General features: G+C 41.0%; 2 protein-coding genes across 2 annotated transcripts; both read left to right on the top strand.

The window, feature by feature from the left end:
- Positions 1 to 3355: 3355 nt before the first annotated feature.
- Positions 3356 to 5304, top strand: rbp4l (retinol binding protein 4, like). Its single transcript, XM_062554458.1, has 6 exons — positions 3356 to 3430; positions 3831 to 3948; positions 4120 to 4256; positions 4489 to 4601; positions 4729 to 4941; positions 5143 to 5304. Exons 2-6 carry the CDS (start codon positions 3832 to 3834, stop codon positions 5151 to 5153), a joined length of 591 nt encoding a protein of 196 aa, XP_062410442.1. The 5' UTR covers positions 3356 to 3430; position 3831; the 3' UTR covers positions 5154 to 5304.
- Positions 5305 to 17744: 12440 nt separating this feature from the next.
- slc26a1 (solute carrier family 26 member 1) lies at positions 17745 to 21762 on the top strand. Its single transcript, XM_062554115.1, has 3 exons — positions 17745 to 17951; positions 18854 to 19507; positions 19645 to 21762. Exons 2-3 carry the CDS (start codon positions 18881 to 18883, stop codon positions 21166 to 21168), a joined length of 2151 nt encoding a protein of 716 aa, XP_062410099.1. The 5' UTR covers positions 17745 to 17951; positions 18854 to 18880; the 3' UTR covers positions 21169 to 21762.
- The last annotated feature ends 682 nt before the right edge of the window (positions 21763 to 22444 follow it).

Below are 22444 nucleotides of genomic sequence, written 5' to 3'. Positions count from 1 at the left end.
CTTTTATGTGGTCCAAGATCCTAGTCTTACTAATTGTTATTATTATTAGTAGTTTTACTATTATTATTATCATTGTTGTTATTGAAAGTTTAATATTTCTTAAATGAAGCACATTTTCTTTCATTGTGTCCGTTGAATGAGCTCAATTTATACAAATGTCACACTTAATACGCTTGATTGGCATGTTCTATAAGCATGTTCTGCCATGTACTAAAGCTTGGCTGGCATGTCCTGAGTTATGTGGATCCATGTGAATCATCATGGCCTCCTCTGAACATAAACACTGACATAACAGCACCACACACATAACAGCATCACACACACACACACACACACACACACACACACACACACACACACACACACACACACACACACACACACACACACACACACACACACACACACACACACACACACACACACACACACACACAGACACCTGAAGAGGATTTACATGAATCATCCTCAGACAGCCTTTATGTAGGCTAGTTTGATTATTAATGCCAATCATACATCTTTGGCAAATGGCGTGCAACAGATAATTCATGAACTCAATGACAGACCGTAATCATTAGATCAGTAGAGAGGAAATCAAATAGGGATAGCCCAAAGGAGTTTGACCAAAGTAATCACACTGTTTGTCAATAGCCAGACACAAATAGCTCCCATTGTATAAGAGCACAGATAGAGATCGTTCGCACGTGAGATAGTTACCTGTTCTGAACCTTCAAAGCATCAACACGTGACACATATCTGTCTCATCTCCTTTCCGTTTCACTAAATGTCACTATATACTCGGTACAAATGAGTAATTCAGCTGTTAATGCTATAAAGTAAAATGTTAAACTTTGTTGTCTATTAGTTTATAATATATAAAGTCAGTCCAGGATTCTCACACTGGTTACTGTCTTTAGTCATTAACTAAAGTGATTAACAAGTGCGCTTTAGCAGCCTATGAAACATTTCAATATGCATCAAACTGTTAACGTTGCATTATGAACAGCTTTGATCCTGAAGACTGCAAAGTGAACTAGCACTGGGTAAAGACTGTTTATTGTTTATTATTGTTCATAGAATCCCCATTAGCTGGGGCTCCTGGGGTCCAACAATACAGACAGATAATAAATAATTAAAAAATTCATCACATCAGAATAATAAACTAGACTGACAAGACTCCATACTGTACATACAGAAGCTCACAAACGCACACACGCACACACACACACACACACACACACACACACACACACACACACACACACACACACACACACACACACACACACACACACACACACACACGTATGACACACATGTCATTTTTCAAAACTCAAAATGGTTATCACTTGTAACACAGGCTGTCTAATGTTCAAAACATTGGATTGTGCATTCACATCTTCAAAGAATACTTGCACTTGCACAATCATTGGTTCAAAAAACAAATTTACTGTGAAATACCACTGAAACATATAGATCACCCGCACACAAGCAACCGATAGTTTCACTGTGTCATTGTTTGTACAATCATTAGATATTGTAGAATACGTAAAATAGGTGATACAGGTTTCATTATGGTACTACATGTACAGCACAGTAAATACATCACCGTAAAAGTACTGCAGTAGAGAGAATACTACAGTGGTATCATTGAACAAAGTATGTGATATATTGATGCAAAACACTAGTACAATCACAATAGGTTTATTTGAATCAAAGCAAAAATACTGTAATTAGCTATGAAATAGAAAAGAAAAGACAGTCTGATAAAACATGGTAAAATATTAGGCTACATCCATGGATATTGTAATCGAATTGATTCATGCTCCACGCTAATTGGTGACAATGAATCTCGTTACAGTATCTTGCAAATTTCATGATTTGCAGCAAACATGGAAGATTGTTTTGTCTGTTTCCATACAAATGCATTACGTAAGAGTAATGCAACAGTTACTTATCATTTTGAGCCGTTGTATCAATTGATAGTTACTGTAGATGGTTGTAAGGAAATGAATAGACACTCATTTTAAATGTAATGTGTGAATCGCCTTTTGAAATAGTGGTACTTTGATGTTCAGCTGTATCATATTGAACAGGTGATCTTTGTTGAATGAACAAATGATCAGTTGTATGTGCATTGTATCCAAGCAATTGAGAAAAGGGTTAGAGTTTTAAAAAATGTCCATTTTGATCATTGGTTGTGAGTTTTGTGTCTAGAGTTGTGAAAAACAACATCAAGGTTCTGAAAATAGTAGCTAAGTGATTGTAAAAAAACTGTAATGAGAATAATACATTTACAATCACGCACAAACCGTGCATCATAATCGGTCATAATTACACATCTATATGTAATCGTATGCCTCAGCTAAAACCCAAACATGTGATGGAGGGCATTACTTCAAGTTCTTACATAATAGAAGAAAAAATACAATATACAGTCAATAGAGTCACCAGAGGTGGCAGACATTACACAACACAACCGGAGAGGATGCAGCCACAAACGCAAACCCAGCGTGATTATAGCGTTAGAGCAACGAGTCAGAGTTTTGGAAGAGGCCCTTCAGACGCACGGTAGCCTATCTGTGCCACATGAGGTGAGCAGCACATTGTCGGACACAACAACAGAGGGATTACGTAAGAGACTTGTTTGCAACGTGGAAAGCTGCTTGAGTAATCATGCCCATCTCATCAGGGTGGCACCGGGCCAGAAGGCAGCTGGCTACAGTAAATCGGAGGGGGGGGGGGGGTCAGATGTAGCCCCCCGGGACCGTTTGACACTGATTGACAGGATCAATGAATCCCAGTAACTTTTATAAAAATTCAGATGAACGGAATGAACATGGTAGCTTCAAATGCAACACTATGTTTCCCAAGCATCTTTCAAACATTTGTGCACTGTGTTACTCAGTAATAATTCTTTCACAATTACACTGAACATTTTTTCTTTATATTTCAGAACTTATGCCTTATGTGGCTGTCCTGTACAATATGTTGCCAGTAGGCCTATAATGCAGTCATCTCAAAGACTTGAAATATTTCTCCTGGACAGACACAAAGTCAATAGGACAGTTAGTAACAGTGTCTGTTTCTGTAACACCTATTATTAACCACTATACGTTGTTACTCAGGGACACCTTGCTGTATCTGTTGGTCGTTACATAAAGACTTAATTGTTTTTACGGCAAACATGGGAGGGTTCAGCGAGAGAGAAGCCAGCTTACAGTAAGGATTTCTACAAACAGCTTAGACTTAGATTTAAGCACCTTATTTAGTTACAAGAAGTGAAAATAATCAATAAGCCCATCTATGGCAGCAATATAAAAGGGCGCCTCTGACAGAGAGTCATCACAGGCAGGTGGAGAACCACAGAGAGAGCATCCACAACAGAAACTTGACCTATTCTTTGGCTTTGATCTAACCATACAAGCAGGTAAGATTCCCTATGGTTTAACGAACGAGAGACGGACATGGAACTTGGGCTGTGGATGGTTGTCTGCTGGCTGTGAAAGAAATTTAATGTTAATGGACAAACTCAGCTTTTGGGTTTTAGGTTTTGGTTTTTGCATTGACCATGGCATTTCATGCGTCTGTAGCTCTTTGAATCCTCTGTGCTTAAAAATCAGTCTGCACTATGTTACATTGTCCAGTTGTCAGTGACTTTAGCTGCCAGTCTGCGACATATGTGCTATTATAACAGCATGCTGTGTTAAGGAGTCACTCCTAGATTATGCTTATAGCCCACAGACTTTGGTACAGTCGGTTTGGTTTCCACTTCAGATGTCATGCATCAGTGCTTTTGTTCACCATCGCACTTCTTGTTTGCCACACAGAATGGAATACTACAAGTTCGCTCTGCTCGTCGTGCTCTTGTCTTACATCGAGCGCTGCTGGTCTGCCTCCTGTGTGGTGGACACTTTCACGGTCAAGCAGGACTTCGACCCCAAGAGAGTGAGTCCCAGTCTTGGATAATTAAGTCTATTATTCCCCTTAGTCTGGAGGGGGATACTGAAAAGAGCTTTATTTTTTTCATCTGGCTCTCTTCTCGTCTAAAGAACTGTGTTGTGTACAGATTGCGGATTGTCCTAAACCCTTCTGGCTCTTTGTGGTTCTTTTCTGCAGTATTCTGGCAAATGGTATGCCCAGCAGAAGAAAGACCCAGAGGGCCTGTTCCTGCAGGACAACATCTCTGCTGAGTACACCATTGATGATGACGGCACCATGACTGCTTCCTCCAAGGGCCGTGTCACCCTCTTCGGGTAAGCTACGGACCTCACTAATTGATTTTTTTTTATCAAAAATGTAATCGATGGATGGTAAACTGATGGATTTCTTCCATTGATGGACACTTGGTAAAGACTATATAAATCATGACTACCATGACGATTTGTTGATTGATTATGATCTGCATTGTTTCTTTTTCTCCAATGCTAACTGTTGCTAAGGCTAATGCTAATGGTGGCTCTGATCGTGTTGTGTGTGTGCTCACAGATTCTGGGTTGTGTGCGCTGACATGGCTGCCCAGTACACTGTGCCTGACCCCACTGCCCCCGGCAAGATGTTCATGAACTACCAGGGCCTGGCCAGCTACCTGTCCAGCGGAGGTAAGCAGAGAGAATCATCACAAAATAAAACACAACTGCTTTTCATTGACTGCAATGTTGCCATCCTCCTCCTATTTGGATGTGTGGTTGAGTTTTCTGCTCTTTTTCTCTTTTTGTTGCTCTCCAGGTGACAACTACTGGATCATTGACACCGACTATGACAACTATGCCATCACCTATGCCTGCCGTGCCCTGAAGGACGATGGCACCTGCGAGGATGGCTATGCCCTGGTCTTCTCCCGCAACCCCCGTGGTCTGCCCCCAGCCATCCAGCGCGTCGTCCGTGCCAAGCAGGAGGAGATCTGCATGGCCGGCCAGTTCCAGCCTGTCCTCCAGTCCGGTAAGTCTCTCACACTCCACGAGCAACCAGAGTTTCCAACTTTCCCAAATGGAAAGCCATTAGCCAATAATGCTAGTCACACAGGCTGATTTATTCAGTACGCTTAATTCATTTCGGAGCCAGCATTGAAATAACATGAGGACCAAACCATGTCTGATCTCTGCTTCTCTCTTTTTTCCTTTTTCTGTGTCCTCACCACAGGAGCTTGCTAAGCAGTGCTTGCTTCTTCAGAGGGATTCCTTCAGCATGCTGGCATGGGAGGGGGCATCCGGGTCGATAGCGGTGCTTTAGAAAGGTGTATAGCAAGCTGCACGTTGGGGAGAAGTCATTTGTGATTCACTGTGTCAAGGGAAACTTGTTATGTTGTACCAAGTGTGACAAATAAAATATTTTTAAACAAACAATTACAATGTTGCACTGGTAATTTCTTGGAGGTATTCTGATGGACTTTCTACTGTGCATCAGCAATAGATTGATGTGGATTTAATGGGTCAATATTCATACTTTTATTATAAACATACCAATATACCAACCAACATATCCATATCAATGATCATCAATTATTTTATATTGGTATTCATTTGGCCTTGCAATATACATTATATTTTATTGCTTAACTTTATACTTACTTATATTGCACAACTTTACTGACCTCAGACTGATCACATTGACTACTACAGTAGCCTATGTCTACTCTCATAGAGAGAGAGAGAGAGGGAGAGAGAGAGAGAGAGAGAGAGGTCTAATCTTATTTGTGAGAAAAAGCACTTGAAAAGGTCAAGGTTCACATTCAAGTAATGCCCACCCCTACAGGTGATTGACAGGTGTCTAGTCTACAAAAAGGATGATCTTCCTCTTACTGTAAGATTTTACGGTTGGTTAGCAGAGGATGCGAATGGCTAATGACATTACACAACTCCTGGCTCCAGCAGTCAGGATCTTTCCAGAGAGCCACGAATATAAGGATCGCAAGTTCAATGTTACACGTTTCAGTCCTATTGGCAGCTTGTGAAACTTTCCAAATAAACCCTGTCATTGCTTATACTGGCATCTCTGAAAAAGTTATTATCTTTGAAGTGATACAGAAATGGCAAATGTGAAATATCAAAAAACAGAAAGTGTTTATCAAAGTTATGTAGAGGATTTCATGAAAAATGGTCTGTATCGTTGGTCAACTCAACAACCTTTTTTTTCTTTTTGGCCCAAGAGAAGATTGGCATCTTTGGGTCTGGAAAAAATGTCAGACTTAGCCTCAATCCACTTTCTTCAGCATCTGTCCTCTTCAATCTTGTGCCCCTCCCATCATGTTGATACACCTGAGCCAGCACCCTTCCCTACGCAGCTAAAGGCTAAGACCATGGATCACCTGAGGTCTATCCTTACACCACACTTCAGGGGGAGTTTGTCTCTGATCCATTTCTGCACTGAACCTTCGGCGGCTAAAGCTGTCTGTAAACGGGATTACACGTGTGAGATTCCAGGCTGTCTCGGAATGTTCTTGTGAAGTAAACATTGGAAACAGCGAGGAGAATGAACACAAACTGGACTAAAGAGGCAACGTGTTGCTAAGGGAAACAACAGTGAAGAGTGCAACAGTGCAGTACAAGGGTCATCATGTTAGAAGTGGCCAGATTTGGAGTTCAGAGCACAGGAAGGACAGACACTGTTACCATGTTCACATGTTGCGTCGTGGAAGACTTTATATGTGAATCTCAGCTCAGATTGACAGCTTTATGACCTTCAAACAGAAAATATGAAAATGATGTATACGGTATCTTTACATTTGGAATCGAGCAGTGTGTTTAAATTGTAATATTTGTGGCTGAAGAGAGGGAGAGAGAGGGGGAGAGAGTTATGCAGTTATGCACTATACACACTTCTGTTCTACTGTCTTAGGCTATCTGTTGAGATCGACCTAAAATGATTAGACCATAGACAATGTTTAAAACAGAGTTTGATGGAAGGGATACCAGTTATACCTGAATTGCTTTCCACCCAACAATATACACATACCCTAAATAAACTTCATTATGGCTGGAGACCACTGGGTCCTTATAGGACCAGAATGGCTCTGTTCACTCCAGACGACAGCTTGCCCTGGCCCAGCCAATGAAAGCATCTTATGACCAAACAAGTGCTTAAGGACGGGACAGGGTTGATTATGTAATTACAGTAGAAAGCTCTGGCAAACTCTAACCGTGGGTGTATGCCACAAATGAGGAAACTCAATATGGTCTGTCTCTGTAAATCAGGGAAGGTTGCCATCATTTACCAGTGGCTGGAAAAGTGTAGTTTCATATGCATCATAAAACACAGGGCCAGGTTGAGCACAAGGCATTTCAATACTTATAAATGCCTATTTATGAGTACATGACAATTTTGAACTGAACTGATGGTATGACCAAGCTCGACTCTTTTGCAGATCCACAAATTCAATCCAATTCTCTATTCAGGTTAATGTATGGGTTGTTATACATTATTCATGCCCATGATATTAGCCTATGCTAAGAACTAATATGTACTCTACTTTAGTTTGGGATATTTGCAACGTTCCAGGAACTCCATTTACAGTTGAGGCCAAAAAACACTTTGAGCTTGATGGACATGCTTTAGAAACACAAATGGTAACTGTGGTTAAAGACTATTAGTATTATGTAAGACCTCACCAGTACAGCCCTCTGGTCACGGTTTGACTGCTTTCATCAAACTGTTTGGTTCCCCCTAGTGGTGGGATTCTTTGTGCTGTCCTCCTTTGTCCAACCCTCAATGTTTAGATTGACCTACAAGTAACCTGAAATAGATAAACAGGGTTTCATGATAAAATAGAAACATATTTGTCTTATCATTACAAATACAGATACATGTATTTGTCTTTCATTTTTTTTTTTTTTTAAATACAATGACTTCAAAGCCTGTTCAATGGGTAACTTTGCTGATAAATCATACACTTTTTATATAAAAGAAAGAAACCTTATCATAGTCATCAAAGCTGAACACGTCGACTGAAAACTTGGCTTGGAAAATGTAGTACGTTATTGTTCTCTCTTTCAGTCAAGTTCCTTTGATATTAACCATGTCACTCTATAAGATGACATGACCGGTCAGAACCAAAGTTATTTTCATAATCTTACATTTTCCAGAACCCTGAAAAGACCATACTGCAACTAGAATGCATTTCCCGGTGGGAAAGTGCGAAGTGTGCTTGCTCCGACGCGCCGCGAGAGCGCCCCGGCAGGATACGCGACAGCTCGCCCTCAGGTCAAAGCGCCAAAGTTTGGCCAAGACGCGAAGCTGCTTCGAGTTTGGCGACGTTGCCCTCGATTGCCGAATTCTTACACTGACCTGACGAGTTGCCTAGGTTTATCAGTGGTATGTCCCAGAGCACCTCCAACGTAAAAATGTAGATGTCATCCCAAAGACGTAAAGAGATATGAGCCAAAATGCATTTTTGCTAATTGCGGCGCCCCCTAGTGGCCAAATTACAACACATTTACTGAGGCTACTTTGGATGGTGTCCAAAATCATCCCGCCAAATATGGTCTCGATACCTCACAGCGTTTCCGAGATTTGACCTCACTTCCTGTTTGGACGCTTCACCATCGAATTTGATTGGCTGTCACGGGCGAACGCTTTGATGTATGAAAATGAAATGTACACCTCTAAGGTCTGTAGACCTTGTGTTGAATTAAGTATGAGTTGTTCACGTGTAGCTAGCATGAAACACGTAACCACTGAAGGAAGGAGGGAGCCTAAGGAACTAGGCTAGCCTGACGACGTCATACTCAATTCTTATCAGAATATGAGTCTGAAACTGCTCCATTCAGCTGCGATTATGGGGCGTGATTCAACCGATACAGTGCGGGGGGGATAGCTCTGCACTCATTGGATAGACCAAACCAAACAGAACAAGTTATTGGCTGTCAGTATCTGCGAAATCTAAGACAGAAATATGTAGCAGGGTAGGCTATGGAAAACATCCTCCTTCGTTTTTAAAAATAATTCCTTCAAACTGTATGCAATGAACAGCTGGGGAAGTGTGTCGTTAACCCAACGAGCAAACAGACATTTTTAAACAAAGGGGAACAACATCACCCAAACATGCTGTTTTAACTGGGTGAAAGTGAAACTGAAGTTTTCCCACACATCCTCGTTGGTCTAAGTGTTCAGAAATAGTTGTGCGAATCCGTGATAAAACCTCCGTTTCAATAGCTAAGATAAACGAAAGGCCAAACTGCATGAACAAATTATGCATTCATAGCCATAGTGTTTCTGTTGCAATCAAAATCAACCTAAGCGAACATGGTCTCACTACCAACTCGTTGAACGAGGACGCATGCAGCCGTGAACATCACTGCTGTTCATATGTCAATCATCACGTAAAGCCCGCCCTGTGAAATGTGATTGGTCCGAGCCGAAGTGTATCTCGAATAGTAGCAGCTGAACGGAGCAGTGCCAGACCGAAGTTCCCTGCCGAAAAAGAATGGAGGCGGGGCTAAACTTCGGTCTGGCATCCAGGCTAGAACTAGGCATGTTTCTAGAACAAATACGAGTAATGTTAGGAGTATAGCTATCCTGTTATGCGGGAACATCCGCAGTTTACTCACTGTTAAATAAGTTGCAATGTGTTATAGCCTCAAATGGATGGTAAAATAAACAGGACGACTCACCTGTTCAAATGATGTAATAGGATAAAATTTGGTTTTGATAAGTCAAAGCAACCAGGCTGTTACTGGTTAACGTTTCTGAATATGAAATCGATTTTGGATTGGTTGCATGTGATAAAAGCTATGCCATTTCCTGTCCAGACAGCATTCATATTCAGAAATACTGTACACCGGCAACAAAGACACACACACACACACACACACACACACACACACACACACACACACACACACACACACACACACACACACACACACACACACACACACACACACAAACAACTCTTTCAAACAGAAACGTCAGTCCGTTACATCTGCCTCTTGTCCACAAACTGCATGTCGCTGAGTTGACTAGCAACGAAGACTTTCACATAAACACACACACACACACACACACACACACACACACACACACTTACACACACACAGACACACCACCCCTTCAAACACAAATATCTGTCTGTTACGTCTGCCTCTTGTCCACAAACTGCATGTTGCACAGTTCACCCACATCTACCCACAATTCTTTGATTTATAAATAACCCCAGCATTAAAAAACTGCAATGTGTCAAATCTTATTATACAACAATTGGGTTCTATGAAGCTGTTTCTTTGTTTCTGATTGGCCGAGAGACGTTCCATGAGTTGAAATATCCCACGATAATCCACTCTGACTTTTCACAGCTAATAATAAATCACTCCGCGATACAATGTCAAATTGTCAAGTGTAAAACGAACTGTCACATTGCATCCAAGCTGAAATACAGATACTCAGAACATAGAATATGACGGAGGTGGATATTAGCTAGTTGGATGGCATGTAGGCTAAGTAAAATAGTGATGTTTCAAAGCTAAAAGCATGTCCTAACCAGACGCAATGCGAGCTAACGTTTATTAGGCTATATTCTGCATTGCTTGACAACGGGAGAGATAGAACTAACGACTGGCTTTTGGCCATAGCAACGTGCTTTTAGAACTAACGACTGGCCTTTGGCCATAGCAACCATCCATTTAGAACTAGTAACGGCAGTTTGTCCTGCAAGTAATAGAACTTTGTGGCGGAGAGAAGTTAGTTCTACAAACAAGACAGTTTTAGCGATTTACATTATAATGGGAAATTAGCGCAAAAAACAAGTGGTAGAATTGTTGTATAAAAGCAATATAGCACTTGTGATCGTGGGTTGTTGCTGGATATTCCCACGGATGTAGTTGCCTGCGCCACTCGGCCTCGGGCCTCGAGGCTACGGCCGAACAACACCCGTGGGAATATCTAGCAACAACCCACTCCCACTCGTGCTATATTGCTTAAATATGTATACTGTATGTATATACTGTATGGGCAATTCCATGCAAAACTGTCAAGTCCATAACCCCACACAGCATCATACTATGATGTGGATGATGATTTCTTAAAAGTTTACCATTTCGCTCGCGCAAAAAAAATAAATAATCGTTCCTACATCGTTTTTTTCATCGTTCCTACAAACATTTATCAGAACCAACATTTCTAGATGATGTTGGGAATGGGGTAGGCCTACTATTACTAAAATAAATGCATAAGGTAGCCTATGCCTGTTTTTTACATCCCGACTATTTAATGTAGGTTTTAGGCTAAGCCTACACAGTAAGAGCAACAAGTTGGCCAGAATTATATGAAATAAGGGCATAAAGGGCATGAATAAGACAATTCCTTAGGAGGGGTCGGGAATGCCTGGGTTGAGTTTGAGATGCATTAGGCCTATAGCCTACACATGGATCATCACTATTTGTTTTGTGTTTTTATCCAACTTTGATAACATGCATATAAATATGGAGATTACTTTCTTTTCGCCTTTTCATTGTTATTAGCCTATGCCAATCAACTGAGTTGAATGCTGTGCATGTTGTCTCTACATAGGCTACACATATTGCTGTGCATTGTCTACACAGCCTATAGTAGCCTACACTGTTGGCTAATCTAATTAGGCTACACACTTTGCGATAAGGTGACATTTCTGATTCTGACACAACCATCATACAAAATAAAACGAATTCAGCCAAAAGCCTGTTGCAAAAGCCAAGTTCAGCGGCCACAACGTTTTGAAACTTTTCCCCCGGTTCCCATTCGGCTTATGTGACATTTGCAACGTTTAATCATCTTTAACATCGTTCATAGACCTTTACTGACCTCAATCACGCAGACCACCGCAGCATCAGTCTCTCTCTCTCCTGCTCCTCACTAACTTCTTGAAACATCTTTGTATCATCTAGCCAATGAATTGAAAGACAGTCTAAATGTTCCCATGCCAAAAACTAATGCTATACAATGCCATTTAGTTTTCACCATGTCTATGGTTTTCACTCGCAATAAGAAGCTGTTAGCCTGAGTTTGGTTGTTCGATGTTGGCATTTTCCATAACGTTCCATTTAGCTGCCAAAAGCAAATGAAATAGACAAATAGCTTACAATATCGCCAGGCTGCAATATCACCTTTCCTTCCCCATAGCTAAATGTAGGCAACGTTAAGCAATTAACAATTAGCCTACTAATATCAACTAACAATCTCACTATGTCGTTCACTGCGAATTGTGTCCTCTCTTCCGCCCACAGCACGGGAACGTTGACTACGCTCGCCTGCCTACCGCGCTAGCCAGAGCGCTAAGGCTCTGATGGCATGGGAATCATAACGATACTTTCATTCAATAAACAGACTTGTAGGCTATTTATAGTTTGACTCGCTTTGTTGTCATGTTAAATTAATATCTAAATAATCACGCTGACGGTGTCAATGACAATCAATCAGGAGGAGTAGTTATTGAAAATAATCACGCTTTAGACATGACCAGCCTACTTCAACTTGATGGCACATAGACCATAGCTAGCAATAATTGCAAATATTTTTTAGATCTTCTGACTAAGTTTACTGTACTTATTCAAACGACATCAGCACCACTGTCACTGGATATAAAGCAAACGTTGACTTTCACTCGGTGCTTCACTGACTGTAAAAAAGTGTCATAATATTATCTATCTATGCACTGCCTGATGCTTGACAGCAATTGCTAGCTCGATGAGTTGCGAAACGACATCAGCAAAACGTACCACTCGGTCCGTATTAAATTTACAGTTAACAACATTGGCTTCCCAGGCATGCATTTTAAAATTACCTTTCACTGCCTTCACGTCTGCCAGGCTCCAAACTGTCTTCATAACAGCAGTTGCAATTCAGTATTAAAACAGCCTTGGTAAAGTTAAAACCAACTATTTGAACTGCAGTTAGTTTAGCCTACCCTCATAACTAGACCTCTCAAATTCCGAAATTTGAAGTCTAAATATACACACTTTATGTTGAAAGTGTAACTGCGATTACATTCTAATTAAAATCCTCCTTGCCTCAAGCACACTGCAGACAGGGCGACCGCTCTACTTCCGGTATTTCGCCGACGTTGGGAGTGAAGTTCACCCAGAATGCTCAGGTCAATACAAATCATCCAAAACACACCGTCAGTATGAAACATCGTGTAATTGTCTAGTATATATACCAAATGAACACCCACAATATTTAACAGCGTGTAAGTCCGTACTTGTCCTTAGGGGCCATGGCATTGCTTAGATCTAACAAGTCTCAGGATGAGACACTCCCTAGCGGACCATCCTAGAACTATCCACATTGTACCGTTGCGGACCATCTCCGACATCCAATGATAAATTGTAAGGTGTGAGACTACTATCATACGCTAGGGAATGTACGCCAGGACATGGCAGAACTCCATAGTGCTGTGAGAATTGCACTAATATATTTTACAAGAATGGCCTTGATTTGATTTTTTTTTTAAAATATCAACATTGTATCTTAAATCACTCTGAAATGTCATTTCTGCATGACCTAAGCAATTTAAGATGAGCTATTCCGAATAATAGCATACATTCACAAACACACACGTTTTTGCTAATTATAGAGCCATCGACAGACCAAATAACACCAAATTTATTGAGGGTGCTTTGGATGGGGTCTCAAGTCATCCCACCAAATATGGCTTTCATACGTCACAGCATTGCCAAGATAGGCACACTTCCTGTTTGGTGGCTTCGCTCGCTGAATTTAATTGGTCGTCACAGGCGAACGCTTGGACGTATGAAGGCGAAATCAAGGCATTTGATCCGCCTTGGTCTGTAGATCACGCGTGCCAAGTTTCATGACGATCAGATGAACTATGCGGCCAAAGTCGCTTTACTTTGATTTTGGACAAAATTCAAAATGGTGGAAAATCCATCATGGCGGAAAATTACGTCACATGGTGCGTTGGAATCGGCTGAGTCAGAGGATTCCAACGGTATAAGTTTTATCAAAATCGGCCATACGGATCAAACGTTACGGGCATTAACGTGTTTTCCAACTTTGACCAGTTGGTGGCGCTAGGGCGTGAGAGCGGAGAGCATGAAACCTGGTGGTGTCAATCAGGGTAGTCTCTTCTATCAGCGTACCAAATTTCATGACTTTATGTCTTACGGTTTGGGCTACAGGTGGAAAAATGTGTGGGCATCAGCGCTCAAAAATCACTTTTCCATTCATTCCTATGGGAAAAAATCGACCGGAAAAACTGGAATAACGGGAGAACGACAAGGCGTATCAAAAAGCTGTATACAAGCCACCATCCTCGCATCAGGACCGACGCGTGAGAGGTGGAACGGCGTCTCTAGCTCTAAATCCCTAGGACAAGATAGGGAGACAAAAGTTTGACTTAAGATAAATAAGTAGTATATGAAACGCACGGAGAACAATAGTGTGCTTTTGCAAGCACACTAATGAAGCGTTTCCTCTGTCACTGAATAGTTGATGAAACTTTAAAAAGAGTTCACATATAAATAAATATAAACTTTACAGCTGCCCACTGCAATACGATATTATTAATATATTATCATTATTACAATCTTGAATTTCCCTTTGGGGATCAATAAAGTATCTATCTATCTATCTATCTATCTTATTAACTAAATGATAAGGGTCCTGAAGTTAGTGTGAACTTTGCTGAGTGTGAATGATAGGTCCTCATAGAAGTGTTAATTAAGCTGATGCATGTCATTTATATGAGGGATGCCATCTCAATATAGGTGACATGCCTGTGGTGGAAGCTTAGAATAAAGCAGAGCACAGCTTGTTCATTTTCACACCGCCCCAAATGTTGATGTGTGAATAGAACACCTCACAGGAGATAACCAGCCCAGCGCCCCTCAACGAAACACAAGACCTTGCAATAGTTTACCAGCTGTTAACAGATCGGCACACAAACATTTATGGTCCGAGATTGTTGACAGGTTGAATTTTTCTTGGAGGAGTTAATGGATAATGATGGGTTAGCGTGCCCGGAGGACCGGAACACAGGTGGGTCTGGAGACACGAGGCTCGCAGCGCCGCCTGTACCACACCAAACAGGCCAGCTGGCCCCCGTGAGAATCCCTCATAATCCCTCGACTGGAAAGTCTGCACTGCAAGTTCACAGTTCAAAAGGTCACGCACCTGCATCACACCAATCCCATGCACTGACAATCATCACCTGGTGTACGTGCATCAAATGAAACACCACCCGTTCCACTTTTACATTAAAGCAATTCAGTTCAATACCAATTCTGATAGATATCTAAATATCTACACTCTAATAGCTGTGAATAGTGATAATAACTTTGGATTGCTTTCAAAAAGGGGTATTTGAAATTGTGGTGTCACACACCTTGGAGTTACTGTGGAGTCACTGATTCCCTTGGGGCCCAAACATGACACCATATTGTGAGCATATTTAATGGGAAGACAACAGTATCATCAACATATAAATCAATGTCGACTTAAAAAATTAGACAATAAAATCTAACCCAGAGAAATGCATACACATTAGAATTACAAGCAACAATTTGTGTGTTACTCATCACAAAAAATAGCACCTCTCTTTTGCCAAAATAGGTCAGGACACAGACATTTTCTCATTATCTCTTCTTATCTTCCTTATACACAGAATCTATGCTGACCCATAAAGATAAAGGCCATTTTAGCTCTCTCCCTGTCTCTGACATAGCAGGGGGGCTCTGTTGCCATAGAGACAGAGCAGCCATCACCACCCCCCTGCCTCCCCACACGACACACTCACACACACACGCACACACACCCCTCCCTTTTCTGTCAGCCTGTCAGGGATTGGCTGTGGCTGAGGCTTATGTGAGATGTGTTTTTCCCACAATCCCTTGCTCCGTTCCTCCAGCCACCGCTCACCGGAAGACTCAGGGAGGGAAGGCATGGAAGATGCATTCTCTACCCTTTATACATGCTCCAGTCACGCGGGTGAGTTTACTCTCGTATCAGTAAGGTGTTTCAAAATGACACTAATGCTATGGACCATGGTGCCTTTTATGCAATTAAGAAATTGAGACAGGGATGGTTCCAAAGCCAGTGGAAATCTCTGCCATGATGGAGCCCTAGAGGCTTAGCCAAACAATGACCCAATTGTGTTTTTACAGCTCATTTAGTCAATAAATGGGGGTTTGGCATTCACAATTATAGTGATATTATAATGTCCATAATTGAGAACATTTGTCAGCTTTCTGTAATGAACATTGACTTAAAAACCTAATGAAGAAGTGTAAACAAATGTGAGGATACTGTAGATATTGCTCCCTATCTGGCACCTCATCTGTTATCTTGTACAGTATATTGCCCTATTTTATTAATAAAGGTCAAATTTCAATAATGATAACAGCTAATAATAATACAACGCTTATTCAATGGTAGAGTTAGAGTTTCAACAGCAACCAAGTAACATTTGTTGTTACAGGCATCCCATGTGGCTTTTCTAAAATCCTTCGACTCTCCATCTTCAAGCTAAACTTTCTACCATTAGCACTTGCTTACATTTGAAACAATGAACACACTATGGCTGTGCAGCTAGATACACTGGTGCTATATCCTTCAATACCCGTCAGTGACAATGGTGTCATTGTGTAAAAATATGAGGGAATACTGAGAAACAAATGCTATTTTGTGTCTCATGATTGTCTTGGCTTTCTCTATTTTATAGTATAGACTCCATACATCTCATCCATAACTACATCTCATTTCACATCAACATTTCCCCCATACAATTATACCTAAATATTGTGATGGGTGAATTGCTAAATATTGAGAAGAAACAGCATGTACACTGGATGTTATGCTTTAGAAATGGTAATTGATTTCCCTTAACCTCACAAGATTGAACCATGTGACACATATTGAGTCAAAATGCTCCTTTTGCACCCATTCCTCTTGTCAAACATCACAGCACTGTCAAGGCACAAGTATGCATAGCGCAATAAGACCCCATGCCCAAGTAGAAAATGTTACAAATCAACTAAACATCAAAAAGTCAGAATGGCTTGACTAATCCCAGAAATGCACTAAGCTTTAAGACATTGAAACAAAGTTTTTTTTCCATATCTGTTTTTTCTCAGATTTGTATATCAAGGTGTTCCCTCTTTTTTACTTTATTGTGGTCTCATTTCACTAGGTTGTTGATTAAAATGAGAGCACAATTTAGTCAATTGAGCGCACTGTTTAGTAAAACATGCATGTTTCATAAATTGTGCACAACAATTACTACATTGAGATACAATCTATTAAATTAAGAGCACAATCTAGAAAAAATGAAAGCATGATTATGACCACACAATTTAGTCAAATAGGGCTCATTTTCTGCACAAAAAAATTAAAATATATATATTTTTCCGTATTCCGTTTTCCAAAGGCCTATCTGTGAGCATGCAACCACAGGAACTCTTATGATTAGCTGAGACAACATTCATGACACTGTGTTGACCTGTTAGCTATCCAATTAGCAGATACATTGACAGAGGGAGCACAATGAATTACACTTTGAGAAAAACATCCTCTTAATAATTACTCTGCAAAATGTCAATCAGTATTGAAGAGATTGTGGTAAGGTGAAGGACAAACTGTGTGCATCTGCAGGACACATTCTGCGTGAGGGAGGGAGAGCTAAGCAACACACCCACTCCCTACCCTCCCACTTCCACCCAGCCAGTCAAAGATTGACTTTTCTCTCTACCCATGCTGCCCTGTTCCTCGCTATATTGCTCAAGCCAGAGCTCCACAAATAAATAGCCATTATACTTCACACAAGGCCTCTGATCCACCCCGTGGTCATTCAGCCTATCGGAAACATCTCTGCATGATTAAAGACTTCCCTCTGTTTGGTTTTGAGAGAGAGGGAAACATAAGGAGTACTCCATGACTGTATAGTCACACTACTTCTGTCTACTGTGGCAGGACTTAATGGACTTTTCGTCTGCCACCAGAACACTATCAACTATCTTGAGTTTAGGGTGAGTTAATTCACTGATTTTGTTAATAAAATACTACATTTGTTTCTGGGTCAGGCCCTATTGCTATGGGATGTTTGTCCATATCAAAGTTCAACATTTCACAAAGTTCTGGTTTCTCCATTCTATGTTTTTTTTAGTTTGTTTGGAAAGTATCTGTCTGAAACTGTTAAGGTCAGGTCACAACAACAAGGTCTTACGTTTTTAAAATAATGCATAATTTGCTCACTGAATATACTGTAGATGTTTGCATTAGAATGTGAAATTAGCTCACTTTACGCTCTACGGCCATATGCATTCCTCACAACTATAACAGGGAACTTGGAAACTCATGTCAGAAGTTGTTGTTTTTTTTTTCAGTCATTATCACCATTTAGAATGATTGTTGTGTCTCATCCCAATTTAATTTATTCCCTGTGGGATTGCGCAACCCTTTGCTCGCTAACTAAACTTTACACTGCCAAATCCCCCTGGCAGTAAAAGCTGCATTACATACTAGTGTCAACCATATTTTTTCTCAGCATCAATAAAACTCAAAGACCTCAAGTGCTAGGATACCATGTAATAAAGGATTGAGGAAAAAGAGACAAGACAATAAAATTTACAATGGTGTTCCATTTTATGAGAGTTTAACTAGTCTGTCGTGGCAAAGATATCTTGCAGAAATCAACTGCGTCATTGTTTAATGGTTTATCTTTTATGCATTTGTAAACAGATTATAGAAATGATCACTGCATTTGTGTGTGATCATTGTATTTTTTTGTCTCAGGCAACAATGATCAAACAGGATAACACCTTTTGGTAATGGCACTGAATGCCTGTGTGAATGGAGCCATGATTGCCATTAAATGGTTTCAAGCGCTCATAAAAGATTAAAGCCTTCTCTGAATGCTTTTTTATTTCAGGAGCTTGGCTGAAAACCCCATCAGCCCATGGGTTCGCCCTCACCAGACAATATGGAGGACACCAAATCATCCGTGATAGGACCTCTGGAGAGAAGAGTCCGACAGCGCAAAGCCCCTCTCGAAGTGATAAAGTCCAAAGTGAGCAGTAGCTTATCCTGCTCTGTGCCCAAGTTAAAGGGTGCCCTGACTGGACTCTTCCCTGTAGTGTTATGGCTGCCAAAATACAAGCTAAAAGAGTATGTTTGGGGCGATCTCATGTCTGGCCTCATAGTGGGTATCATTCTTGTCCCCCAAGCAATAGCCTACTGCCTGCTGGCAGGCCTGGAGCCCATCTATGGCCTGTACACATCATTTTTTGCCAACATCATCTATTTCCTGATGGGAACCTCCAGGCATGTGTCAGTTGGCATCTTCAGCCTGATGAGCCTCATGGTTGGCCAGGTGGTAGACAGAGAGGTTTACCTGGCGGGCTTTGATTTGAATGAGGACGCTAAACAGGGACCAGCTGGTGGTGATGCACTGAACTTCACAGAGGATTCCTACAGTGATGTTATGAATGTCTCAATAGTAAGAGTGTTGGACATGGAGTGTGGGAAAGAATGCTACGCTATTGGAATTGCTACTGCACTAACATTACTTGCTGGGATTTATCAGGTATGGGTGTCTTCTAACTACATTCATCAGTACTTCATTCTCCATTCTGTACACATTACTAACCAACCATATCCATTTCTGCAAGCTTAGATGATTAATAAATAATGATAATGATTATCTCTCTTGTATGTATGCAGGTGTTGATGGCTGTGTTAAGGCTAGGATTTGTCTCAGTCTACCTCTCTGGACCAATGCTTGATGGCTTCGCCACTGGTGCCTCGTGTACAATCCTCACTGTCCAGGCCAAGTACCTTCTGGGACTGAAGATCCCTCGTCACCAAGGCTACGGCACTGTGGTAGTCACCTGGATCAACATCTTCAAGAACATTCACAACACCAACTTCTGTGACATGATAACAAGTGCCATTTGCATCAGTGTCCTGGTGGCTGGCAAAGAGCTCCAAGAGCGGTTTAAGGACCGCCTGAAGATACCACTTCCCACTGAGCTAGTGGTGGTCGGAGGTGCAACCATAGCATCCCATTTCGCTGACTTCCATGGAACATACAGCTCCAGTATTTCGGGGGCAATCCCCACAGGCTTCATCCCGCCAAAGGTTCCTAGTGTAGACATGATGTCCCGGGTTGTGTTTGACGCAATCCCGCTAGCAGTCATTAGCTTTGCTTTTACAGTCTCCCTATCGGAGATGTTTGCCAAAAAGCATGGCTATACAGTTAGGCCCAACCAAGAGATGATAGCCATTGGCTGTTGCAACATCATCCCTTCCTTCTTTCATAGCTTCACTACCAGTGCTGCCCTGGCTAAGACCATGGTGAAGGACTCTACAGGATGCCAAACGCAAGTGTCCAGTGTTGTAAGTGCCTTAGTTGTCCTCTTAGTGCTGCTCTTCTTTGCCCCTTTTTTCTATGCCTTGCAGAAGTGCGTCCTGGCCTGCATCATCATTGTGAGCCTGAGGGGCGCTCTTCGCAAATTCAGGGATGTGCCCAACATGTGGCGTGTCAGCAAAATGGACGCCATCGTCTGGACTGTGACCATGGCCTCAACGGCGCTCATAAGTGTGGAGCTGGGACTGCTTGTTGGGGTGGTGTTCTCCATGATGTGTGTCGTGGCACAAACCCAACATCCCCAAGTGTCTTTGCTTGGTCAGGTCAATAACTCCAGCCATTATGAGGATACAGAGGAATACCAAAATCTACAGACCATCCCGAAGATCAAGATTTTTCGCTTTCAGTCACCTTTGTACTATGCCAACAAGCAAATATTTTTGAAGTCCTTGTACAAAACTGTTGGACTCGAACCATTCCTCGAAGTGACCAAGAGGAGGAAAGCAGCAAAAAAAGCAAAAGACTTAGCGAAAAAACAGAGTAAAAAAGAGGACCAAGTGAATGGAGAAGTTAGTATAGAACTCATTCACAATGACCTAGAATTCCATACTATCATTATAGATTGTTCATACATGCCCTTTATTGACTCCACTGGGATGGCCACATTTAAAAATGTGGTGAAAGAGTACAAAGAGATTGGTGTCACAGTTCTCTTGGCATGTTGCAATACTTCAGTCATTGACTCACTGAAGCGAGTAGCCTTTTTTGGGTCAGCTGACAAGGACATGCCCAGCTTATTGTTTCATACGGTTCACAGTGCTGTGGTTTTTGCCAGTGATATTCCAACAGCAGAAGCAGCGGGCAATACACCTGTATAAATAACAAGGGTCGCGGGAATCAGCATGTGGTATATGTTTCATTGGGAAAAGCTAGGGGATATACTGATGCCAATGGTCATCCACGTGCTATCTGTGAATATCACTTAAGTGATTTTTAAGAACAAAATAGCTTTAAAGACCATATGTGACTTTAAAGTAATATTTCCGTGGTTTACTGAATGTCTGTTTCTGTGAATTTCAGTGCACTGAATGAGAGGGGAAAAAATAGATCAGAATAGAATAGAGAAATGAGAATGAAATTTGACAAAACTGATAGGATTTTTTTCTTTTTTTAAAAAAAAGTGAAACCCGACACACTTTTATGTCAGTAGCCTAGTTTTATTTGTTTCATTTTTTTTTGTCTATACATTTGGGTATCTTAATTAAAAACGACATTGTTATACTTGTTGTATACATGGTATACTTTATGTACTTGAAACAAATCTTATTTATAGACATGCCATATTTTGATACCTAGCCTAGAAACTAAATGTCATCTCATGGCCCCTGCAGAAAGGCCTTTTGTTATTTCTGTGACCTATGTGTTCTGTTGGATATGTGACAAAAATGATGTATATAAAAAAAATCCACCCTGCATAGCTGGAAGGCTGTTGTCTCAAATACATTACACAAACACATAAATGCGGAACATTACAATAAAGCATACAAATACAGTATACAGTCCTACATGATCTGTTTGATCTGAACAGTAGCCTAGATCAAACATTAAACCAAAATGTCATAGGCTATGGCGCTGAATATGATATGTTGTCTTCTTATGAGAGAGTAAACTTAAAAAAGAAAATGCTTAGCCTCTTTGAGAGATCCCATCCGGGAGATAAAGGGACTGAATGCTGCGGGCCAGACATCAAACAATCATTTTTATTTAGGCAACCAGGGAAATTGTCCTTTAAGCCATTAATTAACATCAGATGTCCTCTGTATTCTTATATTTGAATCACATAGCCTAGGCCTTCTATCTCCAGCCTACATTATAACCTATTTTTGATTTGCTATGCACTTTGATTTTGTTTAATCTGATTTTGTTTAATCTGAAGCACACTGATTAGGCTACCCCTGCGTATGCACTGTATAAATCAACCTGCTTTGCCTACACGTTTATATCTCATTTCTTATCTCTCAGGTTCTAACTTCAGAATCAACATGTTTTCCAAATAGCCTATACTTTGTTTGCTCAGGTCATAGGTTCACAACATAGATATGTTAATATCTATGGGTTCACAAGTTCAACTTCCAGCAGCACTCCCTAACAGCA

The sequence above is a fragment of the Sardina pilchardus genome, chromosome 14, assembly GCF_963854185.1.
Source record: "Sardina pilchardus chromosome 14, fSarPil1.1, whole genome shotgun sequence".
Taxonomy (NCBI): domain Eukaryota; kingdom Metazoa; phylum Chordata; class Actinopteri; order Clupeiformes; family Clupeidae; genus Sardina; species Sardina pilchardus.
Note: the sequence above shows the minus strand (reverse complement) of the source record. Positions and strands in the feature narration are given on the sequence as shown.